The sequence below is a fragment of the Lolium perenne genome, chromosome 2 (genome assembly GCF_019359855.2).
Source record: "Lolium perenne isolate Kyuss_39 chromosome 2, Kyuss_2.0, whole genome shotgun sequence".
NCBI lineage: Eukaryota > Viridiplantae > Streptophyta > Magnoliopsida > Poales > Poaceae > Lolium > Lolium perenne.
In genome coordinates this window covers 55,832,937-55,858,651 of record NC_067245.2, presented here as the reverse complement: position 1 = coordinate 55,858,651, position 25,715 = coordinate 55,832,937, and the positions used below count along the sequence as shown (strand labels likewise).

The window sequence follows — 25,715 nt, the reverse complement described above, 5'->3', positions numbered from 1 at the left end:
GCCTCAAGATCTTCGAAGTCAATGATGGAGATGTCCCCAATGGAGCCTTCTCCACAGTGGTTCTTGACAGTGAGGTGGTGAGGGATAGACGAAAGAGACTCAGCTTTGACCGTGATGAGCACCGAGTGGAAGTCAACACCGGCGAGGCAGATAGGGTCAATCTCATGAGGATTGGCATAAGGCACAGAGGATTTGGTGATGTGGGAGCGCTGCCAGAATTCCATGGGGTACTTGGCAACCGCTAGGGCAGCCATGGCCTCATGTCCAAAGAGGAAGCGATTGTCCGTCTCGTTGTGGCGACGGAAAAAGACAGAGGCCTCCCGACCAAGGAAGGGCCCATTGTTGATGGCATTTTCACGGTCAGAGGGGGCGGAGAAAACAGCAAGGCGGGTGCCATGGGAGGAAGGAAAAAGGGCGACACGGTCAGGGCCGCAGCCGAGGTCGGCGGCCTGCATGATGAAGGAGTCTGGTTTTGGAAGGTTAGGGTGGAGAAAGGCGAAAGCTAGGTGGTCAAAACGGCGCACGTTGACAGCGGGCATGAAAGCATCGATGTAGCCAGGGCGCTCAGCTTCTTGAGGCTCCTCTGACTCAGGCTCAGAGGCAAGACCTTGGAAGGGATCGTCAGAGTCGAGGACAGGGATGAAACCGTCCCCTCCCGAGCCAACCTCATCATCATCCTCGCCGCTGCTGGGGTCAGCGACGGGGATGAAAGCCTCCTCAAGCTGGGCAGGAGCCCCATCATCAGAGGCCTGGTCTTCATGGACGAGCGCCGCAGGAGCCCCTTCATCCTCGACCATGCCCACTGCAAGAGGGGCGGCAGGGCCGGCATCGGCCGGCGCAGCAGCGGCACCAGCCTGCCCAACAGGAACAGCGGGAGCAGGGGCGACGAGACGGCACGAGGACCTGTGGTGATCATCCGCAAAGCAAAGGGAGCAGAACAGCCCAGGGATCGCATCAATTCCAGCGGCGTCACTCCCAACTGCAGCCATATCGAACCTGGCGCAAAGAGAAGAAGAGGACTGAGAAGGAGAGCCGCAAGCAGGGGAAGCCGGAGCAGAGAAGGAGAAGACCGGGGCAGAGGCGGGGTAGGGGAGCAGCTTACAGTTCCTCTCCCAGTGCCCAGAACGGCGGCAACGGTGGCAGCACACCGGATCCCAGCACGCAGCAACGAGGTGACGCGAAGAGAGGCAGCGGTGGTAGCGTTTGATGGCAGGGTTGAGCGGGGGTGGAGTGGAGGGAGGTCGCCTCGGTGGGGGATAAGGTGGAGAGGCCGCCACCTGAGAGTAGGAGGGCGGCGACGGTCCATCCCGAGCAGCGCAGTCTCCGAGGGCTCCGGAGAAGGAAAGATGGCCGGTGCGCAGAGGGGAGAACGAAAGAGGAAAGGGCAGAGGGGTGGAGCAGGAGGTTGGAGAAGGTGGCGCGCAAGCCACAGAGAGAGGGGAGGCAGGCTCACGGGCGCCGTGAGTAGGCCACGGGAGCGGGCCGGTGGGGCGAGGCAGGATTCCCGGGGATAGGAGATCGAGGCAGAGAGGGGGGCGGCATCGCGTAGCGGCGCGAGTGGGAGGAAGGAGGAGGGCTAGGTCAGAGAGAGGAGCGGGTGCGGCCAAGGCAGAGATAGAGGGAAGGTCAGCGCTCTCGTGTCGGAACGGGCCAAAGCCACAGAGGGCCCACTGGATGCAGTAATGGGGCAGTGCAGCACGTGGGTCGAGCTAGCAGAGCTCAGCCCAGCAGGAGGCCCAGCATGTAACAGGGGATCCAAAGAAATCGGCAAGGAGAACAGCAGCAGCAGGTTGCCATGGCGAAGAGCATCGAGCGAGACGATGAAGCTAGCGAGGCGCGGCGAAGCTATGGTTAGCCGGAACATATTGCAGCCTAACTCACGAACATCAAGCTTTTCAAAACGGGATCCAAGCCAAAACTGCAGCGATCTGGAGACCGAGGAGAGGGACACAGGTTGGGCGGACTCCTGCCTCGCCGCAATGTGCACCGGCGATGGTGCAAACAGAGGCGAGCCAGGGAAGACCGGAGAGCTTACCAGAGTGCAAAAACTTTGCAGAACGAACTGGAGGAAGGCGTCTCCCGGAGTGGAGAACGGCGGCGGCAGGCACTTGGGGTCGAGGGCGAGTGCTCCAGGCGCGCACGCAGAGAGGAAACCCTGTCGTGGCGACGCAGCGGGAGGCGTCGCGGCAAGGGGCTCTCCTGCGGCGGCGGGTGGCTGTGGCTGTTCACGGTGGCTAGTCCTAGGGCTGGTGGTTAGGCGGCCGGCGGCCGAAGGAGGGCCTGGCAGTGCGGCGCCGCGGTCGCCCCGCACGTCGCCTGGCTTCTCGCTCTCCATTTTTCTCCTCCTGGCCATGGCGATTGCGAACGAGCGACGGACGGAGCAGCTCCGGCTCGGCCGTCTCCGTCGGTGAGGATGGAAACGAGCAGGGCTTTGTCTGGTGTTTCAGTGGGAAGGTGGGGAGGCTGAGGAGACTACGGGAGGGTGGAGAAGAGAGATTTTGGCGAGGCGGGGAGCTGTGCAGCGGCTCGGTCGAGTTATACGACCAGGAGGTGGTTCACGGTGGACCGGGAGCAGAGCGACGGTGCAAGGTGTCTACGGTCTTTTCATTGGCTGATGGAGGCGGTGGAGGAGCGTCCCTGAACGTGGAGAAGTGCTTTGGAGGCTAGCTCTTGCCCTGGTGCTGCGTGGGAACCCAAGGTCATCGAGCTGTTGTGTCACCCTGACTGGTGTTCGACGAAAGGCTGTGTCGAGAGCGACGCCCAACACGGCGACCAGAGGAAAAGAGAGAGGTTGGTAGGGCACGGGAGGGAAGCTGGTGTGCTGCTGCACCTAGGGGCATGGTTGAAACCGACCGGGACTGGACGTTGTATGTGGAACGGTGCCGTGAGCTGGGCGACGTGGTCACCGCGGACTAGGGGTGCATGAGCGAGTTGTGGTGCGGTTCTCAGGGCAAGGAGGGGTCACGGAGGCGTGCGGTGGTTTTCTGGATCGACACGGCCAACCCAGACAGCGAGCTAGAAGATAGAGAGGGAGCTGGAGCAAGATAAGATTGTTGCCAAGGTCCCGACCAACATTGAGCGTCGGCCAAACTGAAGTCTCCAAAGGAGTACTGCCAAAACGCTCACTGTAGCATGCGGCAGGGCTGAGGCATAAGGTGTGCAAGGAGACTAGTAGGGTGCAGCAAATGGTAGTGGCTTGGCTGGATTCGAGAGGGAGGGATGCGGTTTGAGCCTTGGATGCCAAGGCATCGCATGGCCAGCACTCTCCCGTCCAAAAAGTGAGCAAGACCAAGGCCACTCGGGATGTGTAGATCGACCAAGGAATGATGCTGCGGATGGAGTGTCACAATGGTGGCTAAGAGGATGTCTTAGAAAATTAGAGAGAATAGAAAAAGAAAGAAAAGGGCACATGGCTATACCATGGTCGGCCAGACCAAGATCTTTATTTGTGCTAGGCCAAAATGGCTCATACACTGCCGTAACGACCAAAGTAGGGTGGATCAAGACCAAAACTAATGACGGTAAGGTCAAGGAATGATTCTAGCCTCCGGAGACACTAATGTTCCCACTTGAGTTAGTTGTGGGAATGGACTCTCCCACCTCCACCTCCACCTCCACCGGCGTTCAACCTGACCTCCGGTGATCTCCTCAAGATGATCCCGATCATCTCACGAGGCTCTCCAAGGTGATCTCTCTCATGGCTCCCCCTCCCTCCCCTCTTGGCTGTTGGAAAGTTTCTTTTGAATCTGTTTTGGAAAATGGATCTTGTCACAAGGCTTCTGGTTTCCTACATCTCTGGCCGAATAATTGGTTGGCTCTGGTTAATCACAAGGATTCTCCTTTGGTTGGTAAATCTCTCAATGATGGGGAGGTTTTCTACCCTGGATCCTCAATTAGATTCCCCTCCTATCTGGTTTTTGTGCAAGACTGCCTTCTCTCTCCACCTGGGTTTTCTTCCTTTTCGGAACCTCCACCTTTGAGATGGAGAGTGACTTTCTCTCCCGTGGGAAAGATGGATTCAAAAATACCTATGGGCAGATCTGGTTTCCTTCTTCTCAAGCCTATGGCAAAACGGATTGTTTTGGTTGACCCTAAAGAGCAGGTCATTTCTGCTAGATTCTTACTTCAAGATGAGCAAATTAATACTGGTACTGTTTTGGACCTCAACGATCACTCTATTTTGGTGGGTGAATGTGTTGGTTCTCCTACTTTCTCTCACAAGGTGGCTTCAAAGAAAGCTCGATGGGAACAAAAAGGATACAATTAGTTAAGAATAAAAAAACATGTACAATTTCAAAGGAAAGAAGGAATGGCAAGTTTCCCTCCATTGAACATCAATCTATCTAGAAATAGGTAAAGGAAGGCGTATCACACGGGTATTTTGCAAGAGTTGAACAATCCCAGGAGTTTTGCCCAAGTGGTTAAATCATATGCAGCTCCTAAGTCCTCTTCACTGCCAGAAGCTCCTCTTGTTCGTTGGAAGGCATCATGCTCTTCTTTTCATGATGGTTCTAAGGCTTTTCAAGCATTCCTGATTTTGAGACCTCATGCTAAAAGGTTGGTTCTTCTTAATACCGATGAACAAGTTTTGGATGCAAGGTTTCTTTTAGAAAATGAAAGGGTTCACTCTGGTTTGATTCTGGATCTCCAATCCCACACTGTTGTAGTGGGTGAATGTATTATATCAGACTCTCTGGCTCTAGGTGTGGATATTTTGAGATCATCATCTTCGAAGCCTGACAATCAACAGAAGAACAATGTTTCTCAAGGTACTGACCATGTTCCTGCTTTGGATTTCTCTGTTGGAATTTCCTTTCAAGCAGCTTGCAAAAATAAGTTTGGTCACCCTATTACACTTGCAAATGGTTCTCTTAGAAGAGCTTTTCTGCTCGTGGCTTCTTTTGGGAGGGCTAGCTTTAAGCTTGATATACATACTGTAGCCATTGTTCTGCAATCTTGCTTTGGGGTCATTGCTTCGTCATTCAGAGTGAAACATCTTAGAGATAGAACTTTTCAATTCTCAGTGGCTTCAACATCTGTTGGGTTTGAAATATACAACATGTCAAAAGTGTGCACTCCAATGTTTGAACTCTTCCTTAATCTTTGGGGTAATGGTGGCCCAAATTGGCTTGTTGAGGAGAGAAAATTTTACAAAGAATCTGATTCAGAATGGCATGTGGTAAAAAGGAAAAAAAAGTACTCCATCCAATTTTCAGCGTTTGTCAGTATTTAAGCGCATGCAATACCCTCCCTGCCACCCCCATTTGGCGCCCGAGATTTCCTCTCCCATGCAAACGGCTACCACATCTGCGGGTGATCCCTCTCATCAAAGCTTCCCCTCTAATCGTCCCTCATCACATGTTGTTTTACCGGGCCTCATTCCTTTCTTCAAATTTCCCTCCTTCAATCCTATTAAATGGCCAAACGACAGTTACCTTACCTGGTTTAGGGCCGGCGCCTTTAATTCAGGAGGCTTCCTCTTTTAGCGATTTTGGGTGTTTCCTTTCTGGGGAAAAAATATCCTCTACCCCTGTCGTCTGTGCCTCCTCGCATTCACCACCCTCGCTCTCTCCACAACCGCTGCCGCTACAGTTCTCCACCGTCGAGCCATCGGAGGCTCTGACTCCGACAATGGCCAACATCCCCATCGATCCCAGGCCCTTTGTCCCTCAAGGCTATTAGATTCAACACATCGAGGGGAGGCTCGCGGTGAAAAGGGTGGTGGTGCTGCGCCGTCCAAAGGAGCACGAGCAATACGCCATCGCCACCATCCATCCTTTCCCAGAAGGTTTGATTCCTTTCGATAATGTCAGGGATGTTCTAGGAGTATACTTAAATGAGGTTGCTAGAGTTGGTTTTGTGGCATTGCAACCTTGCCCTTTTGGGGCTGCATACGTTCAGTTCAGAAATATCAGTGACAAGGACAGATTGATTTCCTCTAGCCCCAATTAGTTTGGTGATGTTACTATTTCTTTTGTTAACCATGATGAGGGAATTAACTGGAGAGGAGTTACTTTCAATAGAGATGTCTGGTTACTTCTGGTTGGCCCCCCTCTAGATCACATGAAAACTGAAGATTTGAATGCTTGTTTCTCTGATATTGGATCACTGCTGCTGTGGGAAAGAGACCCAAACAGAAAAGGAAGAGTGCTTGTTAAGGTGAGGGTTACTGACCTGCAAGATATCCCAAGGAGTATTAGAATGACTGAAAGTCGAAGGCCAGAAGCTCAGTCTTGGACCTTTCTTGTTGAAGTCCTGCAGCAAAACCTCCTTGGTGGTGGGCCACCAGATGAAGATCCTATGCCTGATGAAGGGGTAGACCCCCATCCCATGCCAGGACATGCTTTACCAGTACCTCTGGTGCAACCATGTCCACCACAGCCACCTGAGCAAAATGTTGCAGATAATGCAGATGGGTGGGGTCATTGGGCTTTGGGTCCAGTACAAGACAATCCCCAGCCCATGGAAGTGGAACAACAAGTTGATCTCAACAATCAGGTTCCTGAACTGCCAGATGAAGTAGATATGGGTAATGATGATCAAGGGCCTCCCCTTCTTGATGCAACAAGCTTTGTGCATCTATCTTCTTCTAGCTCTGAAGATGCTGCATATCAGGGCCATGCAGACAATGAGGGTATTTCAGCTGTCCCTCTGACCATTGCAAGCTCTCCTCACTCTGAACTGCCATTGGGTGAAGGATTGTTGAACATTATACAAGCTTACTCTGATGAGGAAGATAATGAAGAATCCTCTGCTCAACCTGACAGCCATGACCCTTCCTTGGTTACTTCTGTATCACAGGGAATACATCTCATGGAGGACAACCTTTTCCTACCAGACAATGTGCAACTTGTTCCTCCTAATGAAGCCCATCTGCAACTGACACTTGGAAGAGTGCAAACACACTTTCTTCATATTCCTGAGGAGCATGATTTGACCAGAAGAATGTCAACAACAGGGCTACTTCTTTGGGAGCAGTTCTTTGCACCACATTTGCATGCTGATGGAAATTCAAACAAGGCTATTGTGGATATCCCTGTGAGTTGGTTTAATTTTGTTACTCTTATGCTTTTGACTCCAGAAAAATTTGACTGGGCAAAGCACTTCCTTTCATCACAGCTTTGGGAGATTCTTAAAGAACCTATGAACACAGAAGCTTCTATCCAATTTGTTATCCCAGATTCTTGTGCTTCCACTAAGGCCCCTGTTTGCATTACCATGTCTGTTCAGGATGAAGGACTCTCTCCTCCTACATCCAAACAAGAATTGCCATCAACTCCTAAAAGGAAAAGAAGGGAAGGCAAAGGTGCACTGGTAGAGTCTGAGGTAAGAAGAAGCCCCAGACTTGTGTTACTAAATGATGGATATAAAAACCATGCCAACTGTTCAGATAAACACTGCCTCTCTTGCAATGCTGCTCCTCCCATGATTAATTCTAAAGTGGTTAAGAACTTGGCAATATCCTTTTGCAAGGTTCCTGAAGAAACTGTTGATAAGAGAATACTGAAGAAAAACAAGGCTTCTGATGGAGATAACAAAGCTATGGTGCCACCAGGAGTAATTGGCCAGAAAAAACCAAACATTGCCTCCACTAGCTCAAAGGCCAAGACCATTGAAAAGAAAGGGAAAAATAAGCCTGCTGTAATTGAACAGTTGGCTAAGAAGAAGACCTCCAAATAGTTTCCAATGATGAACTCTTGTTATGATTTTGCTTTTGTTGGGGCATGGTTGCCTCCTTTGCACCTTGTGGACCTGTTACACCTTGCTTTTGTCAGCATGTACCAGCTCTATGTGAACATGTTAAGTGCTTTTGCTGCCTGTGATGTAATAAACTTGACTTTTTTCTGTTGGATGCCTAGAGTATACTTTGCTGTGGGCTGGTTAAACAAAAATCTTTATGTTGTCTATGGATAATTGCAAATCTTGGAAAATTATGAACTGGAACCTGAGAGGTATTAATTCTGAGAAGAAGTGGTTGGCTCTCTCTAGCAAAATTGATGAATCTGGCTGTGATATTGTTTGTCTCCAAGAAACTAAAAGAGAGTCTTTTGACTTGGCTTACATCAAGAAATTCTGCCCCAAAAAATTTAATAAGTTTGAATATGCTCCTTCAGTAGGGGCCTCTGGTGGCTTGATTATTATTTGGAATGGAGCTCTTTTTAATGGTGCATTGGCTTTTCACAATGAATTCTCTCTCTCTGTTAAATTCAAAAGTAATCTCTCCAATGATTCCTAGATTCTTACAAATATCTATGGGCCATGTCAAGCAGATAAGAAAGCAATTTTTTTAGACTGGTTTGCCAACATTGACATGCCACAAGACACTGATTGGCTTATCATGGGTGACTTTAACATCATCAGAAGTCCCTCAGATAGAAACAAACCTGGTGGGGACATAAATGATATGCTTTTGTTCAATGAAGCCATTAGTAATTTGGGTATCATTGAATTACCTTTAAAGGGAAGAAAGTTTACTTGGAGTAACATGCAAAAAGATCCTCTTCTGGAAAAACTAGATTGGGTTTTTACTTCACCCTCATGGACAATCTCTTACCCAGCTTCCTTTGCTTATCCCCTTGTGAGGCCCACCTCTGACCATGTTCCCTGTGTTGTTGTTTTCAATACAAAAATCCCAAAGGCAAAAGTTTTTAGGATTGAGAATCATTGGATGCAACATAGTGATTTCAAGCAAATTGTCCAAAATGCCTGGAACATTCCTGTGGGTCATATGGACAGTGCTAAAATGATAAATGCAAAATTCAAGAACTTAAGAAGAAGTCCCAAGCTTTGGGCAAAAAAATTACCTTGCTTAAAACATCTTATTGAGAAAGTTAATGAAGTTATTTCATGCCTTGATCAGTTGGAAGAATTCAGAACCCTATCCTTATCTGAATGGGATCTGAGAGACACTCTCAAAGAACACCTCATAACTCTCTTGCAGAATCAAAATTCTTACTGGAAGCAAAGAGGGAAAATTAAGTGGGTCAAGTTAGGTGATGCAAACACCAGGTTCTTTCATACAAAGGCCACTATCAATTACAGGAATAATTACATTGCTATGCTACAGAATTCAGACCAAGTTGAAGTCTTTGACCATGAAGGGAAAGCAGCAATATTGTGGAAAGCATTCAAGGATAGAATGGGACAGTCAGACCACCCAGAGATGCAATTTAATCTTGACACAATTCTTGAATCAAACATCACTGAAGACATGAATTTGATGCTTCAAGCTCCTTTTTCTGACAAGGAAATAGAAGATGTGGTCAAGCTCTTACCAAATGATAAATCACCTGGGCCTGATGGTTTCAATAATGAATTTGTCAAACTGTGTTGGTCAATTATTGCTACTGATGTCAAACAACTAATAAGAGATTTCCATGCTGGGAATATTAACCTGGAAAGTATAAATTCTTCCTTTATTACTCTGGTTCCAAAAGTTGATAGCCCAAGTGCACCTGGGGACTTTAGGCCTATTTCTCTGCTTAACTGTGTCCTCAAAATCATTACCAAGCTTCTGGCCAATAGGCTCCAAAGTATCATTCTCTCTTTGGTGCATAAAAATCAATATGGTTTCCTGAAGAAAAGATCCATCCAAGACTGCCTAGGTTGGGCCTTTGAATATCTCTTTCAATGTCACAAATCAAAAGAGGAGATTCTTATTCTGAAGCTGGATTTTGAAAAAGCCTTTGATAAAATTGAGCATACAACAATTTTAAAAATCCTTAAGGCTAAAGGTTTTGGAGATAAGTGGATCAGCTGGATAGCTATGATTCTTAGTTCTGGGACATCTGCTGTCATGCTAAATGGAGTTCCTGGGAAGAAATTTTATTGCAGAAGGGGTGTGAGACAGGGAGATCCTTTATCTCCCTTGCTATTTGTCCTTGCAGCTGATTTCCTACAGTCTGTTCTAAACAAAGCTATGACCCTCAACCTTCTTTCAAAACCAATTCCATGCACACCATGCCCAGATTTCCCTGTGATTCAGTATGCTGATGATACACTTCTTGTCATGAAGGTAGATGCTACACAATTGCTCTGCTTAAAATCAATTTTGCAAACTTTTGCTGCATCCACTGGACTCAAAGTTAATTATCAGAAATCTAGCATGATGCCAATCAACATGACTCCTGACAGATTGGCCCATTTTGCTGCTACATTGAACTGTAAAGTGGGTTCTTTACCTTTCACCTATTTGGGTCTACCTCTTAGTATCACAAAACCATCCCTGGAACATTTCCTGCCAATTGTACAAAGAGTGCAAACAAGGCTTGGTGGAATTGCAGATTTCCTGAATTATGGAGGAAAATTACAGATGGTCAAATCTGTGCTTGCATCATTGCCTATTTTCTTCATGTGTTGTCTGGATGTCCCTATCACAATTAAAGAACAAGTGATTAAATATATGAGGCATTGTCTGTGGAGGAAAAAGACTGCAGATGTTCAAGCAAAAGGAAATGCTCTAGTTTCTTGGAAGAAAATTTGCAGACCCAAGGACCAAGGTGGTTTGGGAGTTCTTAATCTTGATGTTCAAAATAAAGCTCTTCTTCTCAAAAATCTGGACAAATTCTACAACAACTCTGATATTCCTTGGGTACACCTTATAAGAGATACATACTATGATGAGGACAGACCCCCTGGAATTAAAGTGGAAGGATCCTTTTGGTGGAAAGCACATCTTAAACTCATTGATACTTATAAAACTATGGCAAGATGCAATGTGGGTAATGGTAAGACTGTGCTTTTTTGGACTGATCTCTGGGGGGGACTCTTGCTTGCACCACAAATTCCCACACCTCATTTCCTTTGCCAAGAAAACTGATGTCTCTGTGAGTAAAGTCATGCACATGGAGTACCTACAAGATCTCTTCCATCTTCCCCTCTCTCAACAAGCTTTTGAGGAATTTGAGCAGTTGGAATCCTTACGTGTTAATGTGCAAACTGAGATGCATCAACTACAACCTGATTCTTGGACTTACATTTGGGGATCTGACAAGTTCTCAACAATAAATGCCTATAAATTCATGATTGGGGAACAACATGCACCAAAGTTCTTCTCTTGGATATGGGAGTCTTCTTGTCAACCCAAACACAAGTTCTTCTTCTGGCTCCTTTTACATGACAGACTTAATACAAGGAATCTTCTTAAGAGAAAGAATTGTCATCTCCCATCTTTCAATTGTGCCACATTGCAATGTAATCAAGAAGAGACCTTGGCGCATCTATTCTGGAGTTGTCCTTTTGCACAATTATGTTGGTCCATGATTTGCCCTCAAGTTTTGAATCAACATTCAGTACTGGAAGCATTCTATGAAATAAAAGATCATTTATCCCTTCCTTTTGCTGTGGAGATTATCATTCTGGCAGCATGGGCCATATGGATTATTAGAAACAGGAAGAGTTTTGAAGATCAGGCTCCTTCTTTAAATGCTTGGAAGGCAGTGTTTAAGCAAGAACTCATTCTACTTTCTTACAGAATGAAGAAAAAAAAATCTGTAGCTTACAAAGCTTGGCTTGAACTTTTTCTTAGCTCTTCAGTATAGGCTTCCTGTACACCTTGTACAGTCTGTTTCTTGTTTCTTTTTTCTTTTCTTTTCTCTTCTTTTTTACTTCTTCTTCTTTTCTTTTGTTTCTTTGTATCTTTGTAAATATTTTTGCCTTTTTAATAAAAATTGCAGTGGGGTTTTACCCCACTGTCTCACCCTCAAAAAAAAAAGGAATGATTCTAGAATTTTGTTAGATGATTTTGGGGAGATAGAAATAGAAATGAAGGTTAATTATTTGCTGACCAAATGACCACCTATCCAGATCAAAAATTGGTTCGAGAGTGATGTTATACGATAGATGAGAGGGGGTGCATTTCAAGTCTCGTGTTGTTGTTCAAGTTCGGATTACTTTCCTAATTGTCTCGATCACCAAAATATATGCCCGTGGCCAATTTTGAAAAATAAACGTTTGAAAAGGCTCTTGTTTTTTTAGAGTAACAAGATAATATTTTGGGTTTAAAAAATATTCTACTTTCTCAACTAATAATTTTTTTTAGATTTTTCTCATATTTTAAAATAGGCAAGAGGAAGGCAAAAGATGTCATAGGTACCATAAATATATTTTTTGCCAAAAAGAAAATCAAACAAGAAAAATAATTATAAAGAAAATATTTTTGGGTGGAGATGAGGTGATATAAAATACCACACTCATTCCCTAATTTACTTGAGAAAATAAATTGAAATACTTTGATAAAACTAGAAATAGTTTGGTGGTCAAAATAGGGAGAGGTACGGTGATTTAGGGTTTATGGGAATTTTGGAAAACAAGTAAAAATAACTTGATTTCAGAAATAATAATTTTGGGAAAGTATTTCCTCAAGGGTAGATGATTACCACATAATTTAGCCATCCATTTCACATTTGGTTTTGTGAAGATTAAACTTGGATGGAAGAAAAGCAAGATGTAAAAGTGGAAAAAAAGGGATCTAGAGATAAAACACTAGATAGGGCACAAGATCAAGTGGAATATATGGGTTATGAGGATAGGATGAGACATGCAAGACGTGGGAGTTGTAGAGGGGATTGCATAGGGGAGATACATGCCTTGAGTCCACCTATAACAGTTGTGAGTGCTTAAGAAACAACTGCCAAAGTTTTAAGATTTTAACAATGCCAAAAATAAATTATTGACTTAGCTTCAAAACCATCAAGGATAAGAGGGCAGATAAAGCTAGAGGCTCTAAAATTGAATTTTAAAAGAGTTTAAGACTTGGCCAATTTTGGAGCTATGCCAAGCTTGATGTCAAGGGTGCAAGAGAAGGATATATTAAGGAGTAGATGATTTTCAAAACTTGAGTAAAGGATAGGGTGAGCTAAAGCGCATCACAAGGAGGATCTCACGGGTAGGTGCATTCATGGTTCCCCAAATATAAGGATTTGAGTTGGTGAGTTGCTAGCTGGTTTTACCTCTAGATGGGTTTTGCTTTGAGGTAGCTTAAGAAAATCTTCTAGCAAGCAGATCAAGGCAATTCATCCAAACAAACAGCGCAAGGTAATTCACCCAACAAGCAGATCAACACAAATCATCTGAACAAACTATTTATAAAAAGTTTTTGTTCCCCCAGATTTTTGCATTCTGGACAACTAAAATAAGGTTGCAAAAGTTGGGATGTTACAGATTCTATTATTAGAACAAATTATGATGTTGATGCTTCTTCTCTTGATGTTACTTGATTTTCACTTTCTGCGCCTAGCTAAAAGACGTTAAAGAAAAGCGCTTATGGGAGATAACCCATTATTTTATTTCTGCAATTTTTGTTTTATATTTGAGTCAAGGTGCTTGTTACTACTGTAGCAATACCTTTGTATCTTTGGCCACGGATGGCACGCGGTGTCCTCGCGTGTCCGCCTGGTCCGCGTGGCTGGCCCAGCTGTCGGTGCCCCAGTCCTATTACATGTGAACTAGGGGAGGGGGACTGTCCCTATCCAGTCCCCACTCTCCACTCCGGCCGCACACACGCACGAGCTTCCACGCCGCCATGGCCCCGAAGCGGGAGTTCCAGCCGTCCACCAACGACCACGAGGCCGGCAGCAGCCGGCGAATCGCGTCGGTGGCATTCGGCATGGGGCCGCCGGCTCCTCCCATCCGCGACCGGATCTACGTCACCGTAGCGGTGGCGCAGATGTTCTGCGATGCCGGCGTCCCAATGTCGTGGGGGGACGTGCACCTGCCCCACGGTTGGCACCTGAGCCCAGATCGGGTTCCGGTGCCGCCGATCCCGGGCTCCGGTCGCGCCCGCATCGTGGGGATCCAGAGGCACCGCGCGCAGCTGCCGGCGGACCTCCGGGAGCACCCCGCGTACGGCCACACAAGTCCCAACTGGGACTTGTGGTTCGAAGTGGAGCACGATGCGCGCCGACGCACGTGCTTCACCTCGGCGACGGCGCGGCCTCGCGCGCAGCCGCACACGCCTGCTAGGCGGGCTGGCCGCCGCCCCGGCGGCCTCTACATCAACGAGCCCGCGGCGGCGCCACGGCCCCAGCCCCGGCCCCACCGCAGCCCGAGGAGGAGGACGACGACCCCGAGCCGCAGCGGCGCTCGCGGCGTCCGCGAGCTCGGCGACCTCGAGGAGCTGGCCAAATGGCCGCACCTCGCCGAGACGCCGCGAGCCTCCGCGCTGGAGGAGATGTGGGCCTTGCTCGTGATGGCTCGCCGGGGAGGAGGAGGCCACGCGCCGTGCGGCGCTCCGGGAGGAGGAGGAGCGCCGGGCCGCTCCGGCGGAGGAGGAGGAGCGCCGGGGCACGCTCCGGCGGAGGCGGAGCTGCAGCCGCCGCGGCGGAGCAGCTCCGGAAGGAGGCCGCGCGGCGCGCATGCCTGCGCAGGCCGGCGAGCCCTCCAGACCCGCACTCCGCCTGGGAAAGGGCGCATTGGTCGCCCTGGCTGGAGTCCCCGGCGCCCTCCGGCGTGTCCAGCCGGAATAGCGCGTCGCCGCAGGGAGGCGTCGTCCTCATCGATGGCGACGACGACGAGTACTACTGGGAGTAGTACTGCGCACCGGCGGCCACCGTGCTCCCAACCCCTGGCCTAGGGTTTGCTCTTTTTTTTAGTTTAAAGCTCATATAGGGCTTTCTTTTGTGTAAAAATTGCCCAAAATAGGGCTAAGTTTAATGAATCCCTAGTTTAAATTTACTTTTTGTTGTTTTCCTTTTGATATTTTTTATTTTTTACATTTGCACTGCGTCCGCGCGTTGGCCGCAGCGTGCGACCCAAACGGACCCGCGCCCAAACGGATCCGCGCGGCCACCCAAACGGCTAAAAATGGACGGTCCAGCGCGTCCGTTTGGGTAGCTCCTTTATTATTAGGTATAGATTTGCTTTGTAAGAGATTTTCCTCTCCATCATGTATCGGTTCGGCCGTTGCAGTTTTATTTATAAAACGGGGCGAAAGCCTATTTCGAGGAGGGGGATGAGAAGTTGCAAGAAACATAAGTTTGAATTAGAGTGAAAAAGGAATTTGCGTACAAATTTTGCATGTATGTTCAGTATCTGCTAGAGTTGCTTTTAAGAGACAAAACTTGAGTCTGGCACAGTCATCGAAGAATCGGGAGAAATCAAGGTAAGGATCGCTTTGAGAGCTAAATGCCTAGGTAATAAAAAGGGAAGACGCACATCACTCAATTGTAAGAAGTTGTACCCCTCTGCAGTATAAAGATTGAAGAGGACGAGCCCAGAAACAGTATACTCACATCAGCCAAGTCATATGAAACTTCGGAACCTAGATACCACAAGCTACAAAGTTAAGGTGAACAACACATGGCCAGTCAAGTCTCAGTGCCAGGAAATAGCACTTTGTTCTGTGGTCAGTCCCTCCACCTGTGACCACAGGTAGGGCTGCAGCAGATGAAGTACAGCGTCAGGCCTTGCTCTCCCTTTGTCGGGGCCTGCAGGTTGGAGGGATCAAGATTAATGGGAATGTACACACACCAACAGAAAAGGATGCAGGAACAGAGTATTCACCCATACTTGCACAGATGGTAGTTATAACCATTAGCGACAACTGCAGAGGTAAACATAGGTGAACAATGCTCATTAACAGACCTGAAAATAGGCAGCTTCTGGGTAGCCACAGTTGTAGCATCTAACACTTCTGGTGCGAGGCAGAGTAGGATCAGTTGCTGCATCTTTTGGGACATCTGTAGGTTCCCCGGCAGATTTACGGAGAACCCTTTTGTACACGCATGTATCAGTGGCAACCTCCTGTCAATGATTTATACAGATGGAAATGATTAGTCAACCTGCGTGAGAATTTCTGGAAAAAAAATATATGATGTTGATGAAAAAAATATAAATTGAGTAAAATCATCGCCAAAAGCTCATCTATCACTGCAAAAAAAAAAAGAGCATCTTGTGGAAGAGGAGCACCTCAAATACCACATATAACACCACATATCTAACTCTTCTTTCTAGAGTTGCTTCCAACTTGGTAGTTCACAAACCATGGACATATATGTTTTGGAAGCATCACAAAGACCAGAAAGGAAATATACAAGTTCTTTTCAGGGTTATTTAGTTGAAAGTAATGCCATCCTTGCATAAGCATCTTCAGGGACAGGGTGTGCAACCATTTCATCCAACCATACCTAGAAATGGGTTGATGTTACGAGGGTAAGCTCAAAATAACTACTGCATTTCACCAAACTTGAGCTAACCTAGAAGCATGCTACAAAATAAGCCTTGCTGGTTCTATCAACCCGAAAGTAGTGAATGAGTCTATATAAACTTCAGAATATTTACTTTCCTTACATGATAACAGTGTCTTTTATTAACTGGTAACATTAGTACTTAAGGCTATTTCAATTCCTTTGTTTTCATGAGATGCTGTTGCATAATTCTGGGAAGGAAGAGTGGCAAGCAATAGCATAAACAGGAAGTCATTAAAAGATCAAAATGGAGAAGTAGACAGAGTATTTAATACATTGACATTGTATTTAATACGTGTAAAGTTTAAGGTTGGCGCGTAACAAATCGATACTAATAAAATTACCACCAGTCCCACATATAGGAAATAAACGAAGAAATGAAGAAGGATGTTATACAAATTATGGGACAAAGCTACAAGAAAACTAAAGTTATTAGAAAATTGTAGCATATCATGTTAGTCAGGAGATAGCAGAACAAGTTAAATGGCAATGACAGGTTATCTAAGTTCTCTTAGGGGCGCAAAAATGGTTAAACAAGATCATGCCTGACAACGGCTAGTGATTTCAAAAATCTTGTATGTAGATTTCCTTTTATAGTATAACTGATAATGATAATTTGCCAAAGAAATGTAAATAGAAGGATCAGGTTACAGATACAGACCAGTCATGAGATTTACTGTTTGCTCGGATCACGAATAAACAGAGTGATGTGCGTGTGGAGAGGGGGGCATAACTTCAGTTCGCAGGTACACGGGCAGATGTCTCATTTCATAAAAAAAAATTTTTTGCTAAACCAGCAGATGCACATCCAAACTTTTGTTTCCAAGGAAAAGTAGTGATTTTGTATCTTAATGATCATGTGGTTCGAAAAGGCACTTCGGTAGGCATGGTTTAATGCTACAGGTCACAAGTTCCAAAAACTAATGGGAGAATGGATTGAGGTAAAATCTCTACTCTTTACTGCCATAAAGACTGGAGTTTGTGGTGAGTTCACTGTCCAGCCATCTGGACCGTCTAATTTGATCAAACGGCTGCTGTGCTTTGCGCAACAGGTGGGCCCCAACATGCTCCTTATACATTCAGCCAAGGGAAAAAAATCTTACTCCTTCTCTCGTCCATTCGTCCGTTGCTCCCGGGCAGCGCTGCCTCTGGACATCCTCCTACACGACACCCTCCTCCTTCCCGATCCTCATTTTCCATGGAGCGTGAAGGCTGCGCCATGGACAGTGGCCGTGCACAGGCGATGTGTATCTGGTCCGCTGGGAATGGTGGCTTGTCCATCTTGGAGCCCCTCGACCGGCAGGCCACAGCTGAGTCGGACCTAGAGAGGCGGTGTCGGCACATACATGCAGTGGCAGCCATGTATGATCCAGTTGAGCAGGCGGTCAACCTATGTGTCATCGAGTGCGCCATGGCACGCGGCCTCAAGGTTGAGGGAGCGGCGGAGGAAACCGGCAGTCACCTGCAAGGGGATGTGTGCGGCCGGCGAGGCGGAAGAGCTGTGTATCGCTTGTGCGCCCTCTCTGCTGGATGTGTGCCTGTGTCACGCTCATACCCTTCTTTTGCAGTGTTTCATTTAGCATGTCAATAATATGTGCGTCGATAATTGGCAGAAGATTATGTGGTTTAGGCCATATCAGATTATTAGTTACAAGAATTCTTATATGCACGTCGACAATTTCATGTATCCATGTTGTACACTTTCGGTTATCCACAATTTCAAGCAATCGATTGTTGCTTAAAAATTGCTGACCAGCTGGCATCAATCAATCTCTAGAAGAGAAAGACAAAGACGATTAGAGAGAGCAGAAAAGGATTAGCATCTGCTACTCGAAAAGAAAAGGTCCTAAAGAATTTGGAAATAATGGCTTCCTTATATTTGTGTGTGATGCGGCTACACTTGTAAGCAAATATTACCCTTTCTCAATTTCTCATGCATCTTCGATACAGCTTTGGCGTTCTTAAGGAATCCCCGTAAGGATAATTTGGGTTACATTTTTCAAAATCACACCTCAAATTTTGGAAAAAAAAAATGCAGTACGTAGCGAAGCATGGCCAATGTGCTAGTCCTGCTAAAATTCTGACTTGCTTAGGCCCCCCAGTCAATCAAGCCACATGATCTTCTCAAGTAATTCCAAAAAAAAGGCCCCAAATTCTCGCTCATGATCTTGACTTGTGAACTTATGATCTTTCGAGAAAATATAAATGCAATGATATGGACTAAAACTAAGGATCCGCGTGTGAGCTTATCGAACCTTCCACACTTCACCGGTCTCAGATTTTTACCGAGGGTTTAGCAAACAAGGCCAAGAGAAACCGGTTGCGTAGTCTTCAATCCTTAATTTTGAAGCCACAAACATGGACAGACACGCCCTTGGCAAAATGAAAAGATGAGTAAAAAAAGCATGGCCTAAACTATCTACTCACCTAAGCGCAACCTGAATAACGCGCCACCAAATCTAAATCCTTATCCACCGCCAGATCCCAGAACCCCAGCTCCACCTCAGTTTCCCAGACAAATCTTAACTTAGGGTTTCAAGAATGTGCAGTCACCAAATACAGACACAAGAAAAATCGTCATGCGAAACGGAGCAAGGGAATCAACAACAACCTTGTGCTCGCAGGCTGAGCAGGCGTAGTGGAGGGTGCGCATCTCCTTGTCCTCCTGCGGGTACAGCATGTTGTTGCTGCGAGAAAAGGAAATGAGAAAAAAAAAACACATTGGGATTAAATCTCCTTGATCCATCGGAGAACAGATCACGGAAGACGGACGCTAAGGGATTCGTCTGCTCACCATTGGCCGCAGAACTTGAGGGCGCTCATGGCGACGCTGATGTCCTCTTCTTTCTCTCTGTTCGCTGTTGTCCCCTTTTCGCCTTGGTTTCTCTTCCGGTTCTCCGCTCCGGCTATGAGGAAGATTTATGACAGGTGGGACCCACGCTTTGTGGGCCCAATATGTCAGTGATAATGGAGGAATGGCTAGATCCTGGACGTACACGTGTCGGGCGATGGGTGAGACCACACGAGGCCACCTACCGCGCCGCCGCATCGGATCCCCTCCCCACTCCGCTCATCCCCTTGGCGCTCCAAACCCTAGCTCCAATCCGCACAAAACCAAAACAAATCTCCTAAATTCCCACAAATTTTCGTCCCAGACCCCTCGCGGGTGCTCCTCGAGGTACAAATTCAAGTCAAATTCTCCATCTGTGCAGTATTTTTTTATCGAATTCTTAATGTGAGTGTGGCCTTGGCAGGGTGGTGATGCTATGATGCACATGCTGGTGGCCTCGGATGGAGGCGGGGGAGAGATGCATCCGTACGCGGCTGTGCCGGCGGAGCAGGAACTGGAGCTCCACCGCGACAACGCCGACGACAGCCTCGACGGCCACGTCCGGTACGTGCTGCTAGGTGCTCTGCTGAAAATCACTTGTGGTGATGTTTGGTCGCCGTTGGTGATGATGTTGAACTATGAAATGGTCTTGCAGTGTTCTGATTGAACAGTTACAGTGCACTTGTTCAACTTCAGTCATGTTTGCTTCTCATGTTGCAGAAGTGGCTTCAGTTCAACTGTAGGCTTGTACTTGTCATTCTTACAGCTTACTCATATTCTATCAGGTGTCTGCGGTGTGGTATATCCGGTAATGCGACGCCCCATATGCGGCGTGGTCCGGATGGCCCAAGAACTCTTTGCAACGCATGCGGCATTGCTTACAGGAAGGTAAAACCACAATCTTGTGTTCCGAGGCAGTGACCCAATAGTCCTTTTTATTTTTTTGCATATGCTATGGTTTCACAATTTTTGAGCAGCTTGTATGCTTCGAAAGAACTATACATCTCCTTGAATGCTGGAAGTTGAACTTCTGTGAATTATGTTACAATCAGTTGCTAGAACAACCATAGTACCTGTAACACAGTTCAATGTGTCTAGTCCTTTGGCTGTCTGGTGTCTGCTACAACTTGTGCAATTTTAACCCCTTTCCAAACTGAAATTTCTGACCCAGTGAGTGCATAATGCTTGAACCATAAAATACTTGCATAGTTCTCTCTATGAGATCTCTAGTTGTTCCCTTCCTTGATTGTAAACCTATGTGCCTGCATTGTGTTCAATTAAGATCTTCATACAGAATAAGTCACCGTGTGACCATGAAATCATAAAAGGAAAGGAAAACCAATTTTGCGTGCAAGGGTGGGCGCTTTAGGTGATGGTTTAGCTACTTGTGCATCTCGAAAAATTCTCAAAATAGTCGTAGATTTATGCTAACATTTCAGTCTGCAAAAACTCATCCAAATATATAATAAAATGAGTCCTGTGCAAAAAATTACAAGAGGTTGAAGTTGTACTGTTCAAAAAATAAGTTGATACATTTTTTTCTTTTCTATCTGGATTATTTGATCATATTTTTGCATGATTTTTGCAGACCCGCATTTCTAACATGTTTGGTATCTATTGTTTTTTAGGATTCTTTTAGATGTACAAATCCTGAACTAGAGAAACCCTAAACTCAAAGCACCCACACTTGCATGGACAAAATCCCTAAATGGTTTTTTCCCCGAATTTTTAAAGTTGTACAATACCTAAACCATAAAACAAAATTAGATTTTTTCAGAGTTGAATTTTAGGTTGTGGCCCAAGCATATAGATCCGTTTACTGTTTTCATCTTATTATGGTGGTACTGGTTAAGGTCTGGTACAATTAAATGTGCCTCCTTTTTCTTGTTACTGAACTTAATTATGATTGGTTCTTCAGGGGAAAATGAGAAGAATGATAGAAGCTGAACCACCTATAGATGAGGCTTCGCTTGCTAAGCTGGTTCCTGAGGTGGACATGGAATTTGATAGCGAGGAAAAATCATATGAATTCTACAATAAATATGCTGGGCATATTGGTTTTAGTGTTAGAAAAAGCACATCACATAAATCTTCTGAAAATATTACCAAAGTAAGGACATTTGTGTGCTCAAGAGAGGGTTACAACAGGGATAAGAAGTCATTGGAAGCCAAGAAGCCAAGGTTAGATACAAGAATTGGCTGTCCAGCACGGTTGATTATTAAAGTAACACCAGAGTGTAAATATAGAGTCACTGATTTTAAAGCAGAGCACAATCATCAGCTGGCCCCTCCTTCGACGATGCATATGCTAAGGTCACAGAGGATATTGACGGAACTTCAGACTGGGGAAACTGAACTGTCAGATGATTCTGTAATGACACCAACAACAAAAGCAACTGGTGATCTTGTTGTGAGACAAGTTGGTTTCCTTCGAAATATTTCTCTCCTCCCAGCAGATTATAAGAATTATCTCCATTCAAAGCGCATGAAGGCGATGCAACCTGGTGATGGTGGAGCCATATTAAAATATTTGCAGACTATGCAAATGGATAATCCCTTGTTCTTTTATACCATGCAGATTGATGAGGATGACAAGCTAACCAACTTCTTTTGGGCAGATCCAAAATCTAGAGATGACTTCAACTACTTCAGTGATGTGCTCTGTCTAGACACAACATACAAGATAAATGGATATGGCAGGCCATTGGCTTTATTCCTTGGCGTGAATCATCACAGACAAACAATTATTTTTGGTGCAGCTTTGCTTTATGATGAATCATTTGAGTCGTTTAAGTGGCTGTTTGAGAGTTTTAAGATCGCCATGCATGGGAAACAGCCAGCGGTAGCTTTAATAGATCAATCTATTCAGTTGAGTAGTGCAATGGCTGCAGCCTGGCCAAATACTACTCAGCAAGTTTGTGCTTGGCAGGTATATCAGAATTCTGTAAAGCACCTGAATCAAGTTTTCCAAGGTTCAAAGACATTTGCAAAGGATTTTAGCAAATGTGTCTTTGGCTATGAGGAAGAGGAAGAATTTGTGTTTGCATGGAGAAGTATGCTAGAGAAGCATGATCTTAGGCATAATGAGTGGCTGGCTAAACTATTTGATGAGAGGGGAAGATGGGCATTGGCATATGATAGACATATATTTTGTGCTGACATAATAAGCTCACTTCAAGCTGAGAGTTTCAGCAGTGTTTTGAAGAAATTCTTGAGCCCTCAACTAGATCTGCTCTCCTTCTTCAAACACTATGAAAGAGCAGTAGATGAACATCGTTACGCTGAGCTCCAAGCTGATTTCCAAGCTAGCCAAAGTTATCCAAGAATACCCCCAGCCAAGATGTTAAAGCAAACATCCCATACATATACTCCAGTGGTGTTTGAGATCTTTAGAAAAGAGTTTGAACTGTTCATGGACTCTGTGTTATTCAGTTGTGGAGAGAATGGGACGACCTCTGAGTACAAAGTTGCTCCCTCTGAGAAACCCAAGGAACACTATGTTAGATTTAACTCAAGCGATAACTCCTGTATGTGCACTTGTAGGAAGTTTGAGCATATGGGTATTCCATGTTGTCACATGTTGAAGGTGTTTGATTACAGAAATATCAAAGAGTTGCCTCAGAGATATATGTTGAAGCGATGGAGAAGGACTGCCAAGTCTACAGATGAAGACCACCAAGGCCATGCAGCAAGTGACAACAGGTTGTCATTAAACGTCGCTGTACCTTCTGCAAATAACCACCATGGACTCCAAAGCATCAATGCAAGGATTCAAGTAACTAACTCTCAACTCTTGTGATTCATGTGGAAAACGAATTTCCTTGTATATATTGTTTCTGATGTAAGTTTTTGGTCAAAAGCAGGACACATCTCTTTCTAGTATGCATGAGAACCCATTTCATAGAAGCTCATAATGAAGGTACCGATTTTATAGATGTACTATCATATGCCAAGTTTTGTTGTTCATTTTATTCTTTTCATAATGGAAAATAGAATATCCAGTTTAGGTCATTCGTGAATTGACAACTGAAGTTTTTTTCTCAAAAGAAGCAAATTTTTCCTTGCCTGCTAACAGAAATCCAGATTGTTAAGTGTTGTCCATCAGTTTGAAGAACAAAATCTTGGCATGAGCTATCCACTGCCCTGTCTGGTTGTGGGTTCAATAATGTTTCTCTGCCTGTTTTTCCATGATAGAAATTGGCAAACACTTTTTTTTAATCGCCAAAGGCAATGCTCATTCGACTCTCTGAGTGCCTCAATCGAATTATGATTTTAAAGCTAGTTTGTGGTTACACTTAGGAGCATCATAGCTCTGTTTGGTCAAACAGTTGAATGCTAAAACCTTCTACTGTATATTATATGCTCTGTATGCCTTTAATTCTGCTGTCCAGTCCAGTAATTTAACCGCTTCAGTTATCATGCAGGTCGCTTCAGTCTGAAGATTTATGCTTCCACCATGTGTACCTTGTCAGACGTCATAATACTGACGGTTCAAGCAGTGAATAGGGCAGTTGGGACTTGGGAGCCCCGGGAATAAGTTTCAGAACTTGTAAATTATTATGCAGCCGTAGGAAATTTGAGCTGTTGAGGCGCCCATCCTTAGCATAGTCTAGATGCTGATACAACTCCGTGCTTGTATTGCACCGGAAATGATTCAGATTTTTTTTTGTATTCATCCAAGCCCATTTGTTCCAAGTGAAAGAAAATCAATTTACCAACCCAGCTTACTGCGTGCCCCAGAAAGGTACATAAACAGAGACTGCTTCTGTGCCTGTACAGCTGAAACTTGTGCAGACATCCTGACCATTCTGTGAACAGCAACTAGACCCACTCATGATGACGGAAGGGCTTCAGTTAGATTCAGATCTGCTGTTTCACCCTGCGGGTGAGCTCAACAGCTCATGCATTGAAACGTTTGAAGCAAGACAAACCAGCTTGGCGGTCGATCTCAGACGGAGGGAGCTGGCGTTGACGGCTTGACGCTCCAGTGCTAGTCAGGTAGTGTACCATCTTGTTTCACCCCTCGTGATCTCCTGTCTATACGCAGAACTGCATAATGCAATCAAGCATGATACCGTCTTTAATCACATTATTATGGGTGTTAGTTCGAAACGCGTTATCTTTGTTGGGGAATGGCGCGTGTTGTGTCTTCTTGGAGTACTGATGGATATTTATTTCTTGTTCTTGTTTCTTCCATTTGTGCAACAATTGTGTGCTGCAGGACTATCATTTAATCGGGATGAAGAACCACCCCGTCGTTTATATTACACTACCCTCTTGCTCGCTTACATAATTCTTCTCGTGGTTTTATTTCAAAACTAAAACTGCAAGAAGAAATATGAAACGGATGGAGTACTATATACTCCTTCCCTGAATTTGCCTTGTCAAAATTTCTAAATTCCCACTACGGTCCCTTAAAAACAATTAGTGTCAGTGTTTTCTGAGCTCCGTGATTTGTTTTCTTTTCGATTTTGTGCTGACCATGTGTCTGAAATCGCCGACGTGTAGTCATGCCGCTTTTATTGAGGACATAGACAAAACTTGCCCTTATTTCGAAAGTTTAAGGTCTGCAATCTGCATAGTCTCCCAGGCCCCTGTCTCACTCAACTCGGCACCGTTACGGCCGTAGGTACGGGAGTGTGCCGTACTGCTGCGACCGGGACGCAGCAACGAACTGACTATAATGCACCATGTCTTGCAGCGCGAGCGACGATTGGCTGATGTTTTCTGGGGCTTTTGCGAAGAGGTTGTTGGTGTCGTCCTTCGTTGGGGCAATCGGAGACGGGATTCTGCGGCTGCCGGAAGTGGTCCATGGCGGCAGACGACGCCTCAGGCGCTCAGCTTGCGTCGTGCCTGTCTCCTGCGGCGATCTATCTCCTCTACCGTTTTCTTTGTGATTTTACAGAGCAAGAGAAGCAAGCTCCTCCAAGAAACATGTCATTGGGTGGGTGTGGGTACCCAAAAGCTAGAATTGAGATATCTTATATTCTAGTACCGTACAATATGGAGCACATATATTATCAAAATTTCTGTCTTGATCTCTCGAAAAGTGCAACCACTCGATCGACATATCTCCGGATAGCTCGGCTCTAGCCGTACTACCTTCTTGTTTTTTTAGGTTCATGTGTATTGCTCTGTTCAGCACTGCTAGTCTCCTCGTGTACGGATGGTGGAAAATTGGAAGCCGTTGATTATTAAATTCGGTTGTTCATCAGTCTTGGTCACGGCAGAAATAACACCTTTGTGGACATGGTGTTTTGGCTCGTAGGTTTAGATGCACCTATTAAGAAAAATGCATTTTAATTTTATTTTAAAATTTAAAAAAAAAAGGAATTCTAGGTGTGCATCTCGATATTCTATGTTCACTCACAAAATTTTGTGGAAAAACGACATTTCGTGTGGAATACGTTAAAAAGATAAAAACATGTCTCGTAAAATACTATTTTGGATCAACAAAAATTGTCTTTTTTACGCAGCCCATAAAAATGTCATTTCTTTGCGAAACTTAGTGTGTAAACACATAATGTCTAGATGTACACCCAGATATTTTCTTCAAAACACCGATGAGTTTTTCATTAACTTTGAAGTTTTATTTACAATTCATGGTAAAATTCTTAACTTCTCCATTTCAATGTCAAGAAACCCTAAAAGTGAGAAAATTAACGAAACATGAAACACTATGAAAAAATTCATTGAGAAAA

At 45.3% G+C, this 25,715-nt stretch overlaps 2 protein-coding genes across 2 annotated transcripts; one reads left to right on the top strand and one right to left on the bottom strand.

Annotated features, from left to right (window-relative positions):
- Positions 1 to 15,162: 15,162 nt before the first annotated feature.
- On the bottom strand, positions 15,163 to 19,116 carry LOC127332675 (DNA-directed RNA polymerases II, IV and V subunit 9A). Its single transcript, XM_051358998.2, has 4 exons — positions 18,979 to 19,116; positions 18,796 to 18,871; positions 15,583 to 15,741; positions 15,163 to 15,425 (listed from the first exon to the last, which is right to left on the bottom strand). The coding sequence occupies exons 1-4, from the start codon at positions 19,005 to 19,007 to the stop codon at positions 15,345 to 15,347; spliced, it is 345 nt and encodes a 114-aa protein (XP_051214958.1). The 5' UTR covers positions 19,008 to 19,116; the 3' UTR covers positions 15,163 to 15,344.
- Positions 19,117 to 19,218: 102 nt separating this feature from the next.
- Positions 19,219 to 23,807, top strand: LOC127332674 (protein FAR1-RELATED SEQUENCE 5). Its single transcript, XM_051358997.2, has 6 exons — positions 19,219 to 19,362; positions 19,439 to 19,578; positions 19,800 to 19,902; positions 20,933 to 22,789; positions 22,878 to 22,933; positions 23,439 to 23,807. The coding sequence occupies exons 2-5, from the start codon at positions 19,451 to 19,453 to the stop codon at positions 22,926 to 22,928; spliced, it is 2,139 nt and encodes a 712-aa protein (XP_051214957.1). The 5' UTR covers positions 19,219 to 19,362; positions 19,439 to 19,450; the 3' UTR covers positions 22,929 to 22,933; positions 23,439 to 23,807.
- The last annotated feature ends 1,908 nt before the right edge of the window (positions 23,808 to 25,715 follow it).

What these genes read in the sequence shown, in the direction of transcription:
- LOC127332675 (XM_051358998.2), bottom strand. Translation starts at nt 19,007, where the DNA reads ATGAGCGCCCTCAAGTTCTGCGGCCAATG. An exon ending in GCTCAGCCTGCGAGCACAAG is followed by an intron (nt 15,742 to 18,795) that starts GTTGTTGTTGAT and finishes AATCATTGACAG; the next exon opens with GAGGTTGCCACTGATACATG. An exon ending in CAGAAGCTGCCTATTTTCAG is followed by an intron (nt 15,426 to 15,582) that starts GTCTGTTAATGA and finishes TCCAACCTGCAG; the next exon opens with GCCCCGACAAAGGGAGAGCA.
- LOC127332674 (XM_051358997.2), top strand. Translation starts at nt 19,451, where the DNA reads ATGATGCACATGCTGGTGGCCTCGGATGGAGGCGGGGGAGAGATGCAT. An exon ending in AGCCTCGACGGCCACGTCCG is followed by an intron (nt 19,579 to 19,799) that starts GTACGTGCTGCT and finishes ATATTCTATCAG; the next exon opens with GTGTCTGCGGTGTGGTATAT. An exon ending in GCGGCATTGCTTACAGGAAG is followed by an intron (nt 19,903 to 20,932) that starts GTAAAACCACAA and finishes TTGGTTCTTCAG; the next exon opens with GGGAAAATGAGAAGAATGAT.